This window comes from Caenorhabditis elegans, chromosome V, assembly GCF_000002985.6.
Source record: "Caenorhabditis elegans chromosome V".
In the NCBI taxonomy this organism is placed as follows: Eukaryota; Metazoa; Nematoda; class Chromadorea; order Rhabditida; family Rhabditidae; genus Caenorhabditis; species Caenorhabditis elegans.
In genome coordinates this window covers 13,077,374-13,098,904 of record NC_003283.11, presented here as the reverse complement: position 1 = coordinate 13,098,904, position 21,531 = coordinate 13,077,374, and the positions used below count along the sequence as shown (strand labels likewise).

Below are 21,531 nucleotides of genomic sequence, written 5' to 3'. Positions count from 1 at the left end.
TTGTATGCACAAAAAACGGAGAATAAAGCTTGGGATGTAAGGCATCTTTATTAAATAACCTTCGATTTGCTCTCGATTTCCGAATTTCATGTTAAAAATTTCAAAAATCAAACTTTTGCTGTAGCACCCCATTTTCGTTAATTTTTAAAACTATTTTAGAAAAAAAAATTGAAGCCGAAATAGGCGAGAGACAGCTCGAATGTGCATGCGACATAAAACATTTTTAGGTTGAAATATGAAAATAGGAATTTTCAAAGAAAAAAAACTTCAAATAACACTCCTGAAACCCCAGATCTTTATTTTCCAATATCTTTATCAAAAGTTAAATGCTACACAATCGGATATGATAGAAACATCAGAAAATATGAAACACCAGAATTAACAGCGTTTCAAAATTACAAATTTTTAATGACAAATGAGACTTATTTCGACGATGCCAGTGGGTTCATCACAAAAAAGTGTTTATTTTAAAAGCTGAGCTTGAGAACTGATTCCAGGTGAATGTTTAATATTTTCAGATGGGTCACATGTTTCTTAATGATGTCCCATACTACATCTGCAATACTGACTTTTGCAACATTGATATTGAAACTGCATTGACTATGGCCAGAAATGCCACCACGACAGCAGACAACGGTTTGGACAATCGAAATGTTATTTATGGATTATTTCTTATTCCTATAATTCTATGGTTGAAGTTTTGAAATACCTTCAGAAAATGTTTATAAAATACTACTTTTTATCAAAGTTTTGCATTTTCAGACGAGGCTAATTTCAAAAGATTCAATTTTATAAACTGTTTACACTGAATTTTCAACAAAACCATTCATGAGTGTTTGCAAAAAAAATGTGGAACAGCTTTGAAAAACATGCACACATGCCAAATTTTCTTCGAAAATTCCTATTTTCATATTTCAACCTAAAAATGTTTTATGTCGCATGCGCATTAGAGCTGTCTCTCGCCTATTTCGGTTTCAATTTTTTTTTCTAAAATAGTTTTAAAAATTAACGAAAATGGGGTGCTACAGCAAAAGTTTGATTTTTGAAATTTTTAACATGAAATTCGGAAATCGAGAGCAAATTGAAGGTTATTTAATAAAGATGCCTTACATCCCAAGCTTTATTCTCCGTTTTTTGTGCATACAAAAATATTTTTTTCTTAATTAGTTTATTATTAAAATTTCAAAAAATTGTTATAATAACGAAAAGCTATTAAAGGAAATAAGTATTAATTAAAGATAGAATAGAACCACAAATGATTGTACCACACAGTATTACCTACAATTCACTAACAAAAAGTAACAAAAACAGAAGTTTGAAAAAAAATTCGGATGGGCTCATTTTCATTCTATCAAGTAAGTGAACAATTAATCTTCCCTTTTTCTGTTCATGGTATGGCTCTATTACAATAAAAGATTTCATCATCAGAAAATTACAAAAACATTATTCAAGAATTTCTTGGAACACTTGCTATTCTATTTCTCAACACCGAGTTCCCTTGTGAGCCAGCTGTAATTTTATTCGAAACCAACTTTTTGATCTCCTTAGAAGTGAAAAAAACGAAGCATGGCGTGGTTGCTCCAGCGAATATCTCCGCCTGAAAACCCCGAAATCAATAATTCAATTATAAGGAAAAAGTACCGTATGAATTGCTCGTTTCAGATAAAATGCCGTGACGGTCGTCATTTTCAGTGTCTTTCCATATAGAACTATGATGTTGTAGATCTAAAGTTGGTGTTGGAATTGAAATATTAAAAATAAATTCTTAAAAACCTTACTTGAAACATTAAGAAAATGAAGAATGCTTGCTTCAAAATAATGATTTCAGTTTTATTTCTCGAAGTTTTCTTCATCTTTATAATCTTTATAACTAAAGCAATGTACAATATTAAAATTATAATTGGTATCACAATTTGAATTGTGTCTTCAATCTGAAACGTCAATGTTATTTTCTAAACCATTGTCTATAATTGAAGAAAACAATACACACAATTTGAATAATTCGTGGAATTTCAATTTTAACTTTGTTCGTGCCAACAGTATTGAAACAGGTTAAAGTGAACTTCTGTTCCCGATTATCAAAACGATACATACAGTTATCTTGACCGAGAAATATCAATGTTAAGGATGGAAGAACATAGATCATCACAAGCCAGATGTAAATGTATGGTCTGAAAGTAAGCTTAATTTAATTTGAAAAGTATCGAGCAAAGTATTTACGATTCAAATATAATATCCGATATGTGTAAATGAAAGAAAACCGCAAATCGTTGAATTGCCATTACAAAATTCGAAAATAAGATAGAATGAAGACAAAAGTCAATGACATATGACATTATAAGATAGAGATCTGTAAAACTGACTTGCTTTAGAAAAGAGTAACAGTGAGCTTACTTGTTTGAACAAACTGTTCGGTAGCCACTGAAAATAGGGTTGCTGGGACATTGAACACAAGATTTAAAGTTGAAAGTATAAAAGCAGATATTGTGAGTTGCAGTAAAAACCAGAAGAATTTCATCTGGAAAACACAAATTTCAAAGCTAACTCTTAATTTACGCTACTCCGCCTGAAACAAGTTAGAAATTCTTTTTACCGGTTTCAAGTGATTCCAGAGGAAAACGGCCATTATCAAAAAGGAAGCCGTTAGTAGTGTTGCGGTAACTGTTGATAGTACGAACAATAATATCACAAAATAAAACATCCAGTTTTTTTCGGATTCTGGTAAGGTGTCAATTACCTAAACATTTGTTTTATTTTTTCTCATTTCTAAAACGAAATATTACCTCAGAAAATGGAGTATTCGGATCTTTATACTGGGCAAAGGTTCCAGAAATCAATACAAATTGTAAAAATAAAATCGGCATATTTTTAGAAAGACTATCTAGTCAGCAGTCGAATAAGTATATAAGCATAGCTTGACAGCTGAAAATCATAATTTGGCATATGGGGAGAGGTGTGCGTGTAAAGCGTTATTTCAATCAAACAGCCTGAGTTGTGATCAGCTTATTGCATTTTTAAGAGTAAGTGACGTTAGAATAAGGGTGATTTACTGATCATGGGGAAGGTAATTGGAAGTTCAATTGGTCTTATTGATCACCTACAGATATTTGCCAAGTTGCTTTTTTATGTGGGAGCATTGCTTTAAACGGGTAGAGTGGCCAAAGATTCCGGATAATTGAAAACAACCGGAAGAAAGACACATACCGATGCAAATGATAAAAAACTTTCTCATTTGAACTATTCCCAAAAAAAATTATTTCACCTCTCATTCTACCATAAGGTTTTTGATTTTTTAACACTCACTATTCAAAAGTCCATCCGCGAATGTTTTAATAAGGAACCAATTAGTACTATGAATCATATTACAGAACTTCACCTGCTGAACCTTCTGTCTGGAGTACTCTTTTTTTTTTCAGATCTTCAAAGTCTGTCACTAAAGTTTTTTTTCCATGATAAAGGAAACATTCAAAATTCAAGAGAGAAAATGTTTTATAATGTATTAGATCGAAATAGATCAAACGTTCTCAGATTAAAAAATTAATAAATAGAATGACGATATTAAAGCAGTCAATTTTAACATCATCCACTCCATTGTCAGATATTGTAGTTGCATTTTATTTTCATTGGAACTGTTCACAGGAAAAAAAATTTCGCCCTTCTCTCCCCCAGACTTTTTTAAAAATTATTTTACACTATATGTACTACGATTGCAGTGTTTCGGAGTGGTTTCCGGCCCATGAGGTACTGAAAGGACTAACAAAAGACTCTTATTCAATTAACTCATTTATTACGGGTGATTCAAGGGAAACACCTTTAATCACAAACACTCATAACATTAATTTAATGTGCCACCGTCGGGCACGTGCTGTGGTGGAGACGACCGGTGACGACTGTCGAATAGGCCAATGTGCGCTGCGCCAAGATGACAAGAGTACGGTCGCAGTCGTTGTTGTATGTGTCGTGGCGAGACCTCCTGCGCCTTGAATCGTCCTTTTGGCGGTAGTTTGAATCGGGGTTTTGACGCCGTCCTTTCGCCAGGTTGTTGCCGTTGATTGAAGAGATGATTTTGAGTGTTGAAGAGCAAGTGTTACGTAATAATATTGAATTAATCTTTACATTTAATTCTCTTGTTAATAAATCTTTATATTTATTAATAAGTCGTGAGCGAGTGAATCTTTGTATTCACCGACTTCGCGACATGCAGCTCAAATAACTTAACTAGGAAAAACTCCAAATATCTTTTGTTCGTGCTCTTAATCATACTTATTTTTACAGCTATGTTCAAGAAATCAACTATACGTAGAATTTATAAGTTCACCTGCTGAACCTTATGACTGAAATACTGATTTTCTAACGTACATGTCAAAGTATGTTAATTTAGTTTTTCAAGATAAAGACAAAGTAGAAATCAAAATTGAAGAAAAATGACTTGATAATTCATTTATAGATCGAACGTTTTCAGATTAAAAAAATAATGAACAGAATGACGATTTGAAAGCAGTCAAACTTTGTACCATCCGCTCCATTGTCTGATATTGTACTTGCATTTGCTGCTGCATCCAAAGAAGTTTCAATATCAATGTTACAAAAATCTGTGTTGCATATGTAGTACGTAATCTCATTGACATACTTTTGTCCCACCTGTAAAGATAATATCTCAAAAGTGAATTAAATATATTTTTCACCGATAATTTTTGTTCTCCTTGTTCGTTTGCAGAAATACATCCTTTGTAGTATATATCTACATATTCACCATCTATAATATACTTATTCGGTACAATGACACAGAAATGACCCTGGCATTCAACTGAAAATGGTTCTGGACATATAGAGATTTTTTTGGCTTTAAAAAGTTGAAATTGAGTTGTGCATTGCATTTCTTGGAATTTGTAAAACAAAAAATGGTAGGTCAGAAGGTATTCTACGCCGTCAAATTTTTTAAACTTTAAATTACAAAACTGCTTCTGACTCACTACCCTCATCGACATAAGTTTCATTTGTCATGTAATTTTGTTTGTAATTTAGATCTCCAGTTAACTCCAGCGTCTCGAATTTTCTGTAATTCATTTCATAGGCAAATCCACTTGTGTGACATTTGACCACCGGGGGAGATATTGGATAAGGAAGTGCTTCACTTTCAGGGGTATTGCAATTGGCCTGTAAATATTCCGTTTTAAAAAAATTCTGAAGTAATCTAATTACCTCTTCACATCTACAATAAACATAATAGTGCTCTGGGCTCATTGTCGTATTATAACATCCTTTGGAAAAAAAGTTTCGTAGCATTTTTTCTGGCCAATAGATATGAGCATCGATAACCAAGTCTCCTGAATCGCCTCGTTCAGCACCAGAAATAAATTCTTGAAGATCTTTTACATGATCATTATTGAATTTGTCAAGTTCATATCTATCATGCTTTATCTGAAAATGTATTTTTTGTGAATGAAAAAATTATTCAAGTTACTCGTACATAAGAAATAATTCGAATGCATTTGTTGCTTGGTATTGCAGTATATACAGTCTGTATAAGGGCCTTGCATTGAATTACCGGAAGTATTGTAATGTTTCCACGAAGAAGGCTTATGGTATTGCAATAATCAGTGCTGAAATTTAAGTTTTTTTAGTTTAAACAAGATAAAAATAAAGGGAAGAAACTTAAAAACTAAAAGGTACAATACAAATAAAGGTAAGATGTGTAAATTTGAAATTATAATATTAATGGTTCATTTGGCATTTATTAATTTGGCTTAAAACCTAAAAGTTGAACATCGAATGTAAATTTTAAAAATTGTAAAATTATCTTTAATAAAGTAAAGTTTGTGTTTTCTGGTTTAAGAAGGTATATTTCTGATTGCATCTTGTCTAATCTCGAAAAATATTGAATCAATCTATTTAATTTTAAAAACTCACTCGCAGAAACACACCATATTATCTGAAAAATCCAATGTGCATGTATGAGAAGGCTTTTTGATCCCGATGAAACACGCCTAAAAAATTTTTGTTTTAATTTATTAGATTTTGTCGCACTCGTTGATTGTAAATTGCATAGTTATCGGTTGATTTTGCGATTGTGCAGAAATCACCCTCACATGTTCTGAAAGTTCAAATTGCTGGCCATTGGCTACAGTTTTAATTATTTACCCATTGATCACGTCATTATTGTCATGATAACACTTGACAGAATTTATTTCTTTTAAGTTCAAAATCACTAAAATTAAAATAGAAATAGTTAGCGCCATGAGCTAACAGAATTGTTCGATAAATGTGATTGTGAGTTGATATTCAGATTATATTTCACCTGCTGCGCTCGCAATTTTTCAATCAAAGAAATATTCATATTAAAAGAAACTAAAAGTTTATTGCGTTAATATTATATTAGCAATCTATTAATGTCAAATAAAAATCTGGATTATGGTAACAACGAAGATTGAAAAAGCAAAAAATGGAGAGTGTGAGAAGTAGGAATTACGATCAATTGAACGAGAAATTCGGAGAGTACCGTTTCTTGCTTCTCGTTGAGCAGTTGATATGTTAAAGTTACAAAAGTTTGTATTGCATATATGATAAGCAATCTCATTCAGGTACATGTAGCCAAGCTGAAAAATTGGTTTTATCACAAAACTACCACTTTGAAATAAATGACATTTTAAAATTTCCAAGCGGGAAAAATGCAAAAAAAAAACTATTTACTTGTGTGACTTATAAGGCAATGCAGCACTCGGAAATTTTATCACTAATGTAATTTTAAAAAGAAGATTTAAATTACCATGTACATCTCGTTTCAAATTGTAGCACGGGATTTTCATCCGTTTTCATATTTATCTTTCTTACCTCCAACCTATTGTGCTCAAATTTTCAGTTTTTTTAAAAAGCGTTATAATGGTTGAATACCTGTATGGAATTATTTCCATGTTCATTCGTAGATATACATCCTTTATAATAAACATCGAAATCGTATTCTCCAGCATCCGCAGCAACTTTTGCAATGAAACACATATCTCCATGACAGGTACCTGAACCAAATGAGCGTTCGTTTTAAAATTATTCAAGTGACTTACTGTTCTCATCAACATAACTTTCATTGCTCATTATCTTTTTATAGTTATCAACGTGCCACGTATTAGGCGTTGAATATTTTGTTGGAAAAACATAGGCTTCAAATCCACTGGTAAAACATGAAACTGTTGGTGGTGATAGGGGATAAGGAATTGGAGATTCAGGAGAGTTACAGTTTGTCTGAGAAAAATAAAAATAGTTGGCAGTTGGCAACTTTGCGTCTTCTCAAACTTCCTTGACATGTTTTTCAATATAAAAACTCACTTGGGAACATCTACAAAAAACATAAAAATGCTCTTGGTGCATTGAAACATTATAACATGCTTCTGTATAAAAGTTTCTAGCAATCATTTCATCTCTAAATGAATTTGTATCAATCACAAAATCTGCCGATTCTCCCAATATACTACATTGAATCTTTTCCTCGTGGTCTTCTCGTCCCGGGCCAATTCGATTCTTTGTCTGAAATTATTAGTGACAGAATTTATTATAGATATCAGCTAACATAAGAGATGATTCGAAGACACTTGTTACATGTAACTAGTTTATAATTTCGATTATGAACTTGTTTGCATTCAATTACTGGTAGAACGGTGTAGTTTGAGTAGAATAGTTTATTGGAATTACAATAGTCTGTGCTGAAAGTAGTTCAAGTTTTGTGCAACCTTTCAAAAATTGTATATATCAAACTTCAAATAATAAAAAATTACTTGCAGTAACAAGTGAGTTCATCATCCCAAAGCAAAGTGCACGGATATTTTGGCATTTTTGGTCCAGTGATGCACAACTGAAATTTGTTTTCTGTTATTGTTGTCGAATATCCTATCATTTCAAAATATTCTCAGTTTTCAAATGTCCAAATGGCAAGAAAGATTATTTCAGAATACCTAAATATATTTTCTAATTTGTCTCAAACATTTTTAAATTTCAAGAACATTTTTTTGAATATCATAATTTCTTACTCTATCAATTTCCAACGAAACATATGCACCTGAACGTCTAGCAACACAGAAATCTCCTTCACATGTTCTGAATATAATTCATTTTACTTACAATAATCGAAACTTTGCGGTTTACGACGAGAGAATACGGTGTATGGTCTCGAAACGACTTTCAAAAATGGAGGCTGCGAAAAATAGTGTGAGCCTTTGGGGATTACTGTAGTTTCAACTCGGTCCTATTTTGCAGCTTTCATCGGGCTTTCCAGATTGTATTTTATTTTTAAAAAATATTTGAAGAAAACAGTAAGTAAACGTGGTGTTGAGACTACAGTACTCCTTTAAAGGTGCACGCTTATTTTTGTATTTCTCGATAAATCCGAAAAAAAAATCTTACTGATTATGCACTAATCGATTATCTCGATAACATTTCACTGAATACGATAAATTTATTAAATTACTGAAGCAGAGAATAAAAATAATATTGTGCCGCATGTGTTATTTTCGTTTGAATGTCTGATAAAAGTCTTTACCAACTTGTGAATTGTGCCAGTTTACGCGTATTTACGACCTAATTTTGGCACAATGATTAAAAACTCGACGCTGGTCGAGTTTTCAAACTAATGTCTACAATTACATTTGTTTGAAAAAAGAAATCTGGATTTTTATTAGTAGAACAACACTTGGATTTAAAAAATTGGACCGTAAGGGGATTTTTGGAGAGGGTGCATATTATAATGATCTATTCTTAACTGGGGGACTAAATTTACGAAAAAAAAAACACTCGCACACACAACCGATACTCTGATAGTTGTAATTAAGGACATTAGAAAAAGAATGGAAGATGAAACTATTGGACATGAATTTGAGAGTGGGAGAAATATTAAAGAGGGGAGAACTTCTGGTACAGAAGAGATAAGACATGGATCACCGTATTATGAGATTTGAGAAATTGTGAATTTTTTAAGTTTTCTTTCATCGTTTGAGAATGATTTTTTTTTAAATTATTGAGGGGTCTAAAAAGAAATTACAGAGATAACTAGAAATGCATTGCTGCAAGGGGAGAGATAACTTGGAAAGCTTTTTTTGGCACATTTAAATTTCCCGTTTCATTTCATTTGCATGGCAATCTTCTTGATTGAGTTCATACGACTTCTTCGTGATCTACTGCAATATCATTCAGAAGAATTGAACGAGGATTCAGAAGTGTCGGTTGAGGTGTGACTTTTTGAGGGTATCTGAAAATATGGAATTAAGAGATACATGAGGGGAGAACATATTTGTTGGTTGGGCACTAAATTTTATTGTGAGAAAATCCCTGTTTAGGAGCCTTCCCACTTCTCAAAGAAGAAATGATTTTTCTCACAAAGTTCTACAGTTTTCATTTTTTATACATGAAAAAAGGTGGACGTTATGGTACAAATATGTTTTTAATATTTTTATAAATCCAAAAGAAACCATTTTCAGATTTTTAAAAACTAAAAAATTATTCGAACATACTTAAGTTTTTCAAGAAGTCTATTAATGTAGCTAACCCTGGACTAACCCTGAAGAGAACGCTTTATAAGATACTCGTTGTCCACCGTTCATCGTTCCATAAGTCACTTTTCGAATAGGATCAAATCTTCGAACATTAACTGATGGAGCCGGTGACGATGCAGAAGACGATGATGTAGATGAGCATTCCGACGATGAAGCTGACTGATATCCAAATGTGGCTCTTATTGGACCAGCTGTTGAATTTCCAGAGCTTGCAGCTTTTGTCTCTTCCATTCGAACTCTGAAATATCAGAAATGTATCTCTAGTATGTACGCATATCTTTCTTATAATGTTTTATCATCAATTGAGATAAGCTACTAACAAAACAAATTTTTACACCATAGGTTCGCGTCGTCACTCATCTCTTCTTCTCATGATATCAAATACCGATGGCACATTCTGAGTGCGTGTTGTAAGTCCCGAAGATCCCTTTCTATCGGGTCGAAGAGTATATTGATGATCGCGGTTTGAAAGAAATGAGGGAAAAGAAAGAACTTAGAGGCGCCCTGAAGAAAAAAAAGATGCGTGCAACACAAATATTTGGTTGCAATCTATCGTAGAACTGAGCATTGAAGGGTAAGAGCGACACGAACTAGAAAAACTCATTACTCGCCTACAGTAAAATGCTTATTTTCTCACAGAGATCTCTGGATTGTTTCAATGTACCCTAGAAACACTTGGCAGAGATAGGAGGAGCACGATGAGAAAGAGATTACACTGATAAGAGATCGAAGGGCACGATCCTCTGACTGGATGTTTTTTTCTCAAATCCCGATAAATGATATGATAAACATCCCGGTGTCTAGACAAGAATTTAGTTTTGAAATTGCAAAAAAAATACCTCGCATAATATGCAGGAATCGATGCTTGTGGAGGACAACGATGTGCAGATCCACTTCGAAACACATGCTCAGCACAGGCCATTTCGCAGTCTGGATGTACTGTCCACCATGATCCTTGTTCATTCATCACAAGAAAATCCTTGCGTGGCTGAAAAATAAATTGGTTTTAACTTGTTTTCTGCGGTGTTTTTTTTTAATTTTTGTGGCGGACTGGCAATAACATATACTTTCGGGCTGAATTTTTTTCCAACTATTTTTCTCGATTTCTTTTCTTTTTCTGAATTCGAGAAGTTGTAATGTTCTTTGAACTTTGTTTTGATCATTGATTGATATACAACAGTCAATAGACATGTCGGAATACACCAATATTAGATTATCGCGGCCTTTATCGAGTATATCTCAGGCAGAAACATCTCAACTATCGGACTACATTATATGTTGTAGTTTTCCAATTCATATAACATATTTGTCAGTAAATAAATTCGCATAATTTGTTGCGGAAAAGAGCCACCTTACGATCACAGTACGTGCACTGCTCCCATTTTCCGAGTACTTTCTTGTCTTATTTGTTCTCGTCACAAAAAATCGCACAGCTTTTGCTTCCGAAACAATATAGCGGATCGGTGGTGCAAAGATTACTCGGAACTTGATAAATACTACATTTTTTCACGTTTCAATTTTTTTTTCGACAAAAAGTTGACAAACTTGCGCAAACTGTTTGTTGCAGTTGAAGCTTTAAATTTCTGCAGAACGTTTTTCGATATTTCTTGTTCTTTTTTCTCTTCTTTTCCGAATGCCGAGCGGCGATATCCGAAGATTTTTAAGTTTACATCAAGAGAAAGCGCCTATGATATTTGATAGTTGGACAGAAATACTCACATTCGGGGTCAGAACGCGTACAAAAACAGCAGAAGTCATTAAACAGTGACGAATTGAGTCTCGATAATGACGGGCGCTTCCAGCTGTGGATTGTTGCATCTGAAAATAAATTGTTTAGAGTTTTTGCTCAAAATTTATATTTTATTACAGTTTCTTCAAAAATTTCAAAAATTGCATTGGCTGGCAAAGCTCGATATTCGGATGTCAGTAATGTTCTGAACAACCAGCAAACCATTGAACACTCACGGGGACGTCTTCGGACTGAAAACTTCTGTAAATTTATAGGAATTTGCTTTCGATTTTCTTACCGACAACGTTTTTTCGCACAGTAGCCGCCGGAGGAGCCATTCGATCATCGCTCACAGTCGGACGTGTTGGATCAGGGAACATGCTCATCATCATATCGAAAGAGGACAGCGAACTCGCTGCAATAGAGGACAAACTGTACACACAACGTGTGGATCTTCGAGGCGACTCACTTCCTGATTCAGAAGATGTTGCAAAAGTGGGTGAGGAGAGCGACGATGCAAATGATGATGTGCAGGCGTCGTCAAAATCGGAGAAAAGGCTAGACGACGGACTTTGTGCTGCAGAGTCGAGCCTATCTGAAATTAAAACATTTTTATTCGGTTTTAACTTGAAATGTATCAATGTGATTAAAGAGAACTTTTTAAAAATTTCGATTTCGATTAAAAATTGAAAATGTTGTAGAAATATGGAGATTTTTGCTTTGATTCTTTGTAAAGGAGAAAATTTTCTTTTTTCGTTTCCTACCGTACTATACATTTAAATAACTAACCATTTTCCTTGATTATTTGATCATCAAACTGCCATGGGAGATCATCATCAAGTGGAGAATTCATTGCAGAAAGCATCATTTCCATTCCTGATTCGTGCTCATCCATATCGAAAGCCCAGAGATTGTTCGATGTAGTCTGCGTCTGCAATACAATCGAATGGATGGCGTATGACGTGTTTCGCCGGCGACGGAGGCCGAAAAACGAAAAACCAAAAGCGACGAAGGTCGTCGAATGTAGGGGTGGAATAAGAAAGTTTTCTCCGAAAAGACATTAGGCTCCCACAAACGATAAAAATTTAAGGATACAAATTGTGGTTGAGAGCTTGGGAGCTTAGCAGGATGTGGGAAATGTCTTCTGTTGAAATTTTTTTTTTCGCGCCAAAACATTTGTAGTGCGAGAGGGGAGAGAAGCAACGCGTCGGCAAGCATACGGTGTAAAAGTGCATTTTTGGAATAAGAGGCGAGACGAAAAGCGTTCTAAAAGTGCCTGAGACTGACCCTGGTTGCCTCAACAGGTGGATGTGCTCGTCATTTCTCCACTCTCCCAGTTCTCAGCTCACTTCACGGAACAGGTAGGTAGTAAGAGGTTTGGCAAAGATGAAGGAGGTCCACACATCGTAGGAAAGAAACGTCGACAGTGGGGGGTGAGAGTGTGTGTATGGGGCAGGTGGAAAAGAGAGGAGGCCGAGGGAGCAAAGAACACTCAACAAGAAAAATAGATAAGAGATATAGAGAAAGAAAGGGAGCACTCCCGTTGTGGGAGACGCAGCGCCCGAAAGTGGGGAAAAAGACGCCAACTCACCGCTGCTTCTGGGTCCGGCAGGGCATGCTGAGTGACAAGGCGTTTTTTTTGAGGAATTGATAGGATATCTATCACATCGTGCTTACGGAGACAAAGTCGGAAGTTTCCGGCAAAACTTGCGAAAACAATTTCTCGAAAATACTGAGAATTCCGATGAGACTTCAATTAAATTAATTTTTTCAAGAAAAAAATTAAGAAAATGAAAATACTGCAAATGCGCTCTACCGAACGGCGGGACAGAAAACATTTTAAGAACGCAAGTGTTCGTTTCAATTTTTACAAAAAAAACCTTTGTATTTATTTAAGATGAAATTATTGAAAGCTGACTGATAAAATATAAAAATAAATAGGTTAATTTCGAAAAAGTAACATAAAAGACACGTGTCGAGCCAACAAATTAATTCAGCTCAAAAGCTCACGTATCAGTTAGTTGACATTTTCGCGTGAAAATTTTTTAAGCAATCCATAGATATTTCAACAACCTTTGAAATTGCAACAGTTCACACACCACCCACTCGACATAATCAGCCTTATCGATGATGATAAGAAACCGTGAATTGAGACAAAAAATCACTAAATGTTTGTTGGCCGTGTCTCGAATGTCGAAGAAAAAAAGAAAAAGACAGTTCGCGTTCCAGAAGATGTCACACTTCTTTATTTTGAAAAAAAGGTTTCCCTCAAGAAGAGATTAGTGAAAAGAAGAGAGGAACAAAAACATTAAGTTGTCGATTTAACAAGGAGTAAACAATTGGGAGGAAGACGTTGAAATACAGTGGTAAATGAAGTCAACCGGATGTAGTAATCGAATTATTCTTAAATTTAAATTAAAAGAAGAGGGGGATCCTAATAGATAATGGAAAACTACATTTAAAAAATTGTTTGTTCTCTTTGTTTGGATAAATTTAAAGTTTTAAAGAGATTGTTTCAGTATGTTCTATTAAATCTTCTGTTAAAAAAACAGCTAGTCTGATTTGTGTTTGAAAAGTTTATCGACAATAAATACCAGTCTAGTATCGTATTTTCATGAAGATGCATGGTTTTCTCCGGATGGGTCTCGACAGGAAAAAAATTGCAAAAAAAACCATTTTTTGTAAATATTTTTTTAATTTTCAAAGACAATAACTGATAGTTAGGTAAGGCGGAAAAGAAAACTGCCAAAAACATTTTTCACAAACAAAAAAATAAAAAAATTACCATACACTTTTTCGCGGCGAGACCCACCTGCAAGACTCCATCAGTCTTTCCGGGGGAGTTACGATCTCCATTAAAATAATAGGCCTACGAAAAAGGTATTTACAATTTTCCTAGCTCCCCTAGATATTACGATAAATATCTTCTCAATTCGTAGAATGAAATAGAGGAACTAATTGTTTGAGTTTTGTACTTATATGCTTCGACATTGTACAAGCCGACAAAGGTGGTTATTAATTTTCCTTTTCTTTCTTATCATCAATCATCAAGAAATGAGCACTTCTTGCAGTCGGCATAATTCTATAATTGCAAAAATGGAATAGAGATCTGATAAAATAAATGTGTAAACATGGGGGAGTGGGAAAGGGGACAAGCAGTGGAGTACTCCAAAATGAATGCAGAAGATCCCAAAAAAAGAGGGCATAAGCTTCGAGAGCAAAGCCAAAAGATTTTAGGAAGAAGTGAGTAAGAGAGAAAGAAAGAGTTTTGCACGTCTTCCTCGTCTTCCGACATTTTTCTGCGCCTCCCATTTTTTCTTCGTGTGATTTCATTCGGCTTCTCTTTTTTTTGTAAGGCGAAAGAACGTTGGGGTTATAAAAAAGAAGAAAAAGAAATTGCAGGTGGTGAAAAAAAGAAGATGGAAAAAAGAAGACAAAGTGCACGTAGGGATGAAGAAATAAAATAAACAATGAGGATCTCAACACATTTTGCAAAAGAAAAAACAAAGAAGAATCAAAATTTTTAGAGAAGAATTTGAGAACAACAAATGAGGAACCAGAAGAGACGAGAGACGAGATTGACAGCAGTTTTACAAAAAAAAAAGAATGAGCTCCCAGTTGTTTGTGTGGTTCTCCTCATCCTTCCTCGTTGGCTCCAAAATATATTTACTGCATTCTATGATAACTGATGGACCAGGCAGACAATCAGAAAAATATCACTGGAACACGGATTGGGCTCAGTTGTTTGTACTGAACAACAACTCGAAGCGATAAAAATATCAGAAGTTGGAAGACGAAGATTAATGGAGTATGGAACGGCATGGAACTCGACGAATGAGAGAAGGATCAGTGAATAGAGTATTTATGGGATAGCAGGTGGAGAGGGAAAGAGTGAAAAGATCAAAGAGTGACGGGTTTTCACGAATAAAACCCAGTTTTATTTTTGCAGATGTGGCAGCAGCTACTAAGTGGCACTAATATTTTTTCATATTTTGAAAGTGTGGTGGAACTATGAAACTACAATCGGTGATGGTGTAATGGATAGAAAAACTACAGGTTGACACTACAAATCATCTCAAATCTAGAAAATTGTCAGTGATTTTCAGCACACCTAGAACTTGAAAATAAATTGTTTCGTGTTCTTTCCCAGTAGGCACGCGTATTAGCACAAGGCGGGCGTAGGCTCACATGGAAAGCTCTAACTAAAATAGATTTTCAGTTGATATCATAAATTGTTTTCTGAACATTCTTGCATATTTGACTCCATTTTGAGATTAAAATATCGTTTGGTTTCAATATAGATTTGTCTAGACGGTGTTGGTAAACAAATATAATATTTGTTTTTCTGAAATTTTAAACAAAAAAGGTATTTGTCCTCAACTTCCACTTGTTATTCATACCAGTTAATCATAAATCAAGATATCTATGTAGTAGTCTATGCTAATCAAACTAAATATAACTTACCTGCTGCTGTCATGATCACTAGAATTATTTAGGTATTCCTCGTGGCGAACTGTCAATTCCGCCTTCTTAGTGAAAGAAGGGAGGTGATACCTTACACACTCGTATCACTTTCAATTTCTTTGGGATTTCTGCAAAAAGAGTTTCAATTCAAGAGGCCCGCCCCTATATGAACGCTCTTTGCATCTCTTTTACGCCACACAAGCTATTACGCACAGAAACAAAAGTTCTTCTTGCGGGAAGAAACATTTGAAACCATGCGGCCACCTCCTCCTTCTCCTCGGAAACACAAACACAAGAAACTATCAGTGACCGAGTTGCCGAGTGAAAGATAATTGACTCTGGAGAGCCGCAGACTGATTGCCGCTGCACACACTCTGAATCCCACCTCTTCCTCCGGTGTGCTTTTACAAATAGTTTTTGAAGAGAAGGAAATTCGAGCCCCTGTGATGACGTCACAACCAACGAAAAGAGCAGAAAGAGTAGAAGAAAAGAAAAACGAAATGAAGAGAGAACATCGGTTTGGGTCTCTGTTTGCACGTAGGCATCCTTCCAAAAGTACGCTTAGCGCGGAGGTCGATCGAGAGGATTTTGAGAGGATTCTATCAATACGGAGGACAGTGTCCTTATCAGTTGAACATCTTAAAAGGAGGCGGAGAATATAGAAACGCATTTTCAAAATTACAATAAAATGTTCTTTGATAATGGACTACAACCTAAAGTGTATTTTCCAAGGAGATCATCGAAACAAATGGTGTAAATAAGCGTAAACAAGATGAAATCAAAACCAAAAGATCATTCGATGATTGAGATCAATTTTCAAAGAAGATCCACACCGGGCTAATAATAATGGGGGTTGTGATGGTTGAGGAACTTGGAATTCAAATTGAAGCTTGAATAAAAAAGACTTTCTAGATTTGTTGTTCCTAAATAAAAATGTTGATTTCCAATATTTAGTGTTCTTTTTGAAGATCATTCTCAACCACGGTTGCTAAAATATTACTGTTACATTTAGCTTGATAAACATTCCAGAAACATGCACAAAAGCTGAAGATCTGCTAAAGTTTGGTAGTTCGGTCACTGCCAAATTGAGAAATGGCATGGTTTGTTCTTTAAAAAATGCATTCAAATGATGTAAACATGTTATAACCATTTTCAGATTCCAATTAAATTTTTTGTGGTTCGAACCATTAAAATTTTTCCAACAAAACAGTTAAAAAAAAGTTGTTTACTTCTGATAGTTAATTTGAAAACTCCTGCACCCCTTCGGAAATTTGCATTAAACGTCAATATTAAATAATTTCAAAACTGAGCATTTCAAATCTAACCCAGAAAGTAAATTCCAGAAATTTAAAAATGCCGAATTTTATTAAAAACAAAAATATAATAGTGACGATAAACAAAAATTCAAATCGCAGAAACTTTATTGTAGTGTATGATCTATGGTGTGAACTAACGACATAGACATTGAAAATGTGATCAATCTTCATTTTTCATAAAAAAAATGTTTCGTCACCTGCAGAAACACCGCATCACTTCACACAAATAACTCTGTCAATTTTCTTGTTTTGTCTCTCATTGATCTTAATGGTATTATTTTGAAGATAAAAGAAAGAGGCGCGCGGAAATTAAATTGATTTAAAATCTCGGCGTGTTTTGAACCTGTCGCCCTATGAACTATCATCATCATTTCCTGTTGCAGAAGATTGATGACCTTGCTGTTTAGGTGAAAATCCTTCAAACGTGTAAGAGAACTGTTTCATCTTTGAATGATTGACTCAACCTGTTTCAACAACGATTCATTTGATACTCTAAAGAACGATTGAGTAGTGTGAAAGAATGTGATAAGGTTGATGAAAAAGATAATGGAAATAGAGAGAGGAATGTTGCCACGTGGAGATTTAACCTTGATTAACGATAAACCGGTTTTGGAATTGTGATCTTTTAAAACGAAGAACACTCTATCATCACCTGGCAAAAAAAAATATTTGCTGTTCTGAATAGGAAAAAAGAAATGATGGATGGTGACAGTAAAGGTTTTAGAATTTTTGCAACGTGATACAAAATACATCGATACTGACCGCTACGAGGATTATTAGGCGATATCCACTTAATCGGTATAATGCAAAAATAATTTTGCAAAATTCCAAGAGACTACAGAAAATTGTGCGTTTTGGTATCAAATGTAATGCATATTCCAATATTTAATATATCGCTTTAAAAATCCTTGGAAACTCGGTTTGCAGTGAAACAAATGGAACTGAAACTTTTTTTAATTCAAAAGATATGCAATGCTCAAAAATGCTCAATTTTTTAATATATTTTAATAAACAATTTAGCATTTGGAATTCCCGCAAGGTCCTTTGCTTCTGTCACATTTGGCTATTTTAACCTGAAACTGGTTGACTTTAACCATATTGGCCCGTTCTCATTTTGAATATCCGAAAAACCCTTTTTATAAAAAAATTTAAAAAAAAACAACGCGTAAAAGTAAGCTGAAAACATCCACAAGAAACTCAGATTACGGTTGGTTTCCAATTCTTTTCTAACCACATGAAATTAATTTAACAATTTTCAGTTAAAAAAAAAATTATATCAATGTAAGTTTAACTACCGTCTTCCGGCCTAAAAACTGAAAATTCATATTTTTGAAAAACTGTAAAAATTGTGACAAATGTAAAACGAATTCTCACACTGAAATGTTTTCAAATTTTCTGCGATATTCTCACTTAACCTATCCAAAAATCTGAAAAAAAACCCCTATTATTTCCAAAAACACATATTCGGTCGTACTATGATCATTTGTAAATTTAAAAGAGCCGAGTAATTTTTTGAGAAAATTACGCATTTTCTAAAAACTTGCCTCGTTCAAGGAAACCTCGTGTTTTCGTGTGGAACACGACAAGTTTTCTGATCGGGTTTGTTTTTTGAACATATATTTTCTATTAGAGCCCTCCATGTTCACAATACGGATATTCAAATCTAATTGTAATACTTATAAACCGTCAGAATATATAATGTATCGGTCAGAATTGTCTAGTTCATTGTCTAATGCTTGAGTTATTTTATATCATAACTAACGAAGCATGTGATCATTGTCATTAGCTCTTTTTGCACCCTTTAATCTTTCTTTTGTTGTAATTGTAACAAAAAATATTATTATTATTACGTACTTCCTTTTTTTCTAAAAACTTCCAATCCACTTCTGGTAATCCTTCGTCAGACTTTCACTTCAGAATTTCCTGGAAAAAAGCTCTTCTTGAGTCATTTTCAGTTTTTGAAATTTCTGCAAATTCCCACCATTTACCAAGTTTCAGTCGTCAATTATTCATTGTCTTTTTGGTGAAAACGATACTTGAAACTTGAGCCGATTTCTCAAAAAGTTTTGAGTTGCCAATGGGTCACTTCTCACTTTTTGTGTCATAGTCTTGCAGAAGTTGCTTTTTCTCTTTAAAATTAAAGTTTCCCTCTCTGTTTTGGAAAATAGCTCAGTTTAGTTGCAAATATTAAGAAAATTAGGATTAGGAGGATATCCGGTGACAAAATATTTCTTTGGTGACCATCGAAGGATGATCATTAAAATCGAAGCATCACGAGATTAGAGGTTAAGGATTGAAATTCAAAAGAAAATTGCCTTTATTGTGATTCATCTAAATATTTAGAGACTACTGTAGTCAAAAGACTCTAGAGTCAAAAGGGATTATCTATTAAGGGATTGTTTTCAAACGTGGGTCTAGATTTTGTGATTTGTTCAGTTTTTATTGTGTTTCAGCTTGAAAAGCCTCCGAGAAATCATGTAATTCTGTGACACTTCTCATAGCTGAAAAAAAATTCAAAGAAATACAATTATAGACAATCCAGCCGTTCACAGACGCCGAAGCGCGTGCTCCTATTTTGTAAAAGTTTTCGGAAGAGAATTGTTAATTTTGCTCAAAATCCGAACTTTCCAACGTTTTCAAAACTTCCGATAGCTTTGAAAATATTTTGCGTGTTTGTGATGTTTTTCAGAAATTTTTCAAAATTTCTAGAATTTTCAAAATCCACAATTTCCTAGAACATTCCAAAAAATTTTCGATTTTTGTGTGACGTTTACAGAAATTTGCATTCAGAAATCTCCAGAACTTTTTCAAAAAATTTTCGGTTTTACAGAATTTTGCATTGATTCTCTAGAAGTTTTTAGAAGTTTCCAAAATTTTTAGAACATTTCAGAGATTTGTAGAAATACTATTCTTGTCGGCACTCTCCCTCTAAACACCAACTCACTTTCCTTTCAAAAAAACAAACAGCTCCAATTTTATATTGAGGAAATCTAGGCAAACTCAATAGATTTCCATCACCATCTTGCTTTTTCACTAAACTGAAAAAAAAACATGATCAGACAGCTGAAATAATGGAACATTATTATTCAACAAAGATCCTTTTAACATCACAAGGTTCTCTTCAAGCAATTTTTGATTAGTAATTTTAAAGAATTTTTGGGGTACAAAATTATGTAGAGCTTCTTTAAAGCTTAGCTATGAATAAAACCTTTTTGGTTGTTCTCAAAGTCATAAAATTTAGTAAAAGGAGATAAAATAAAATGACAACATAAAAATTGTAAAATGTTAAAAAATGTTTATTATCTCTATAAAAAGATTTTCATTCCATCATCATTTTTTCTTCCTTTTTTGTGGTCCTCCCCACCTTCTTGGTTGATTGAATTTGAGGTCTTGTTTACTCAGACTCGTGGTCTTTCTTCTGGAACCTTAGCTCGCCGAGCTTCCTTATTTTTACCTGTGGAATATACGTTTGTCAGAAAAATAAGGTATACTAACAATTAATTCATTTATTTTATAGGTACTTCTATATTCATAGTCATTCACAGGATAGTGAACAACAGCCTTCAATTTTCTAATGTCAGAAAAACGGAAAAAAGTTGTTCGAAATATTGCAAAAAATGTCTTCTCCATAGAATCGCATTTCCAAAAATTTTCACTACTATCGTTGCACTTTATAATCTCCAATTTTCACACACGGCGCCCCCGCAGACAATTTCCCATGTGAGTCTGGGTGCGCAAGCTCGAACAGTTTGCAAGATTTCGAAAAAGCACTCGCTTAGGGTGTAAACACGGTGTCTGTGCAATCTTTTGGCCGACCTTTTGAAGTGCCGAACATAAAGACGAAAAGACGATGACGGATCGGTTTTGCGTCATTTTCGGATATCCGTTCTTCATTCTCCCGAAGATTATTTCGTTTCGGTCATGCAGTCAGATGAGTTGCTTATGACAATCGGCATTTTTTTGAAATTTCAGTTGTATTCATAGTTCGTACCACTATAACGGTTCTATAAAAAACCTGCAACTTCGGAACCTACTAGCATCGAGAAAATAACGCAGTAAAACAAGACTGCAACGTCTAATCCTATATCAGTGACGGATTTTTTTGCAAAAATATTTCCCTTTGTGCATTTTTTCAAGGATTTCATGAAATATCTTTCTTTCAGTTTTTTTTTCTCTGGCGAAAACTTCAGCCACCTTGAAAAAAATTATTATTTTATTAGAACTCTTTTCAAATATGTATTTTCAGTTTATTTCGTGAATACTAGTTCCTAGACATTTCTGAAACGGTAAAACTTTTTTTGACCAACAACAGATGCAAGGTTTTTTTTTCAAAAAATATTATTTTCAAATGAATGCTGTACAAAAAGAAATGCTTTTAGGCTACAGTATTGAAATTTTCGTTTTTTGACACTATGTTTTCTTCTAGCAAGTACATGTTTTACCAAAATACCGTATATTCTCTATTAGTAAGGCGCCTCTATTAGTT

The 21,531-nt window shown here is 34.1% G+C and overlaps 4 protein-coding genes, 3 non-coding genes and 1 pseudogene across 11 annotated transcripts; 4 read left to right on the top strand and 4 right to left on the bottom strand.

Moving 5' to 3' along the window:
- Window positions 1-273: 273 nt before the first annotated feature.
- C34B4.6 lies at window positions 274-706 on the top strand (annotated as a pseudogene). Its single transcript has 2 exons — window positions 274-439; window positions 519-706. Coding segments are annotated over exons 1-2 (354 nt in total).
- Window positions 707-1,447: 741 nt separating this feature from the next.
- On the bottom strand, window positions 1,448-2,951 carry C34B4.5 (G-protein coupled receptors family 1 profile domain-containing protein; the record flags this gene model as incomplete). The annotated part of the gene is made up of 8 exons (NM_001028527.4): window positions 2,784-2,951; window positions 2,594-2,737; window positions 2,395-2,518; window positions 2,221-2,350; window positions 1,991-2,171; window positions 1,779-1,931; window positions 1,642-1,725; window positions 1,448-1,597 (listed from the first exon to the last, which is right to left on the bottom strand). The coding sequence occupies exons 1-8, from the start codon at window positions 2,862-2,864 to the stop codon at window positions 1,448-1,450; spliced, it is 1,047 nt and encodes a 348-aa protein (NP_001023698.2). The 5' UTR covers window positions 2,865-2,951.
- A 1,471-nt stretch (window positions 2,952-4,422) lies between these two features.
- On the bottom strand, window positions 4,423-6,256 carry lurp-4 (UPAR/Ly6 domain-containing protein; the record flags this gene model as incomplete). 3 transcript variants are annotated; one of them, NM_001269549.2, is made up of 8 exons in its annotated part: window positions 4,423-4,641; window positions 4,686-4,807; window positions 4,974-5,157; window positions 5,203-5,421; window positions 5,471-5,603; window positions 5,911-5,987; window positions 6,028-6,094; window positions 6,142-6,256. In NM_001269549.2, the coding sequence occupies 8 exons, from the start codon at window positions 6,237-6,239 to the stop codon at window positions 4,459-4,461; spliced, it is 1,083 nt and encodes a 360-aa protein (NP_001256478.1). The 3 variants fall into 3 exon arrangements, 2 of the variants coding, with proteins under 2 accessions (NP_001256478.1, NP_001256479.1); NR_102087.1 differs by having other exon boundaries at window positions 4,459-4,641; window positions 4,686-5,157; window positions 6,142-6,239; NM_001269550.1 differs by lacking the exons at window positions 6,028-6,094; window positions 6,142-6,256 and having other exon boundaries at window positions 4,459-4,641; window positions 5,911-5,927.
- Window positions 6,257-6,351: 95 nt separating this feature from the next.
- On the bottom strand, window positions 6,352-8,500 carry C34B4.4 (DUF7622 domain-containing protein). Its single transcript, NM_001028526.5, has 8 exons — window positions 8,392-8,500; window positions 8,019-8,085; window positions 7,767-7,843; window positions 7,562-7,694; window positions 7,321-7,518; window positions 7,059-7,236; window positions 6,892-7,013; window positions 6,352-6,596 (listed from the first exon to the last, which is right to left on the bottom strand). Exons 1-8 carry the CDS (start codon window positions 8,487-8,489, stop codon window positions 6,393-6,395), a joined length of 1,077 nt encoding a protein of 358 aa, NP_001023697.3. The 5' UTR covers window positions 8,490-8,500; the 3' UTR covers window positions 6,352-6,392.
- Window positions 8,501-8,644: 144 nt separating this feature from the next.
- C34B4.2 (Fork-head domain-containing protein) lies at window positions 8,645-15,742 on the bottom strand. Of its 2 annotated transcripts, NR_003165.1 has the most exons (9): window positions 15,730-15,742; window positions 12,055-12,196; window positions 11,735-11,860; window positions 11,564-11,697; window positions 11,404-11,516; window positions 11,256-11,354; window positions 10,376-10,524; window positions 9,541-9,774; window positions 9,139-9,232 (listed from the first exon to the last, which is right to left on the bottom strand). NR_003165.1 is itself a non-coding variant. In NM_001047628.5 (8 exons), exons 1-8 carry the CDS (start codon window positions 12,158-12,160, stop codon window positions 9,139-9,141), a joined length of 1,038 nt encoding a protein of 345 aa, NP_001041093.1. In that variant the 5' UTR covers window positions 12,161-12,196; the 3' UTR covers window positions 8,645-9,138. The 2 variants fall into 2 exon arrangements, 1 of the variants encoding a protein (NP_001041093.1); NM_001047628.5 differs by lacking the exon at window positions 15,730-15,742 and having other exon boundaries at window positions 8,645-9,232; window positions 11,564-11,680.
- Window positions 15,743-15,970: 228 nt separating this feature from the next.
- On the top strand, window positions 15,971-16,113 carry C34B4.11. The gene has a single exon (NR_069849.1). It is a non-coding gene; the product is annotated as an Unclassified non-coding RNA C34B4.11 (non-coding RNA).
- A 1,443-nt stretch (window positions 16,114-17,556) lies between these two features.
- 21ur-11069 lies at window positions 17,557-17,577 on the top strand. The gene has a single exon (NR_069848.1).
- A 3,209-nt stretch (window positions 17,578-20,786) lies between these two features.
- Window positions 20,787-20,935, top strand: C34B4.15. The gene has a single exon (NR_069847.1). It is a non-coding gene; the product is annotated as an Unclassified non-coding RNA C34B4.15 (non-coding RNA).
- Window positions 20,936-21,531: the final 596 nt, after the last annotated feature.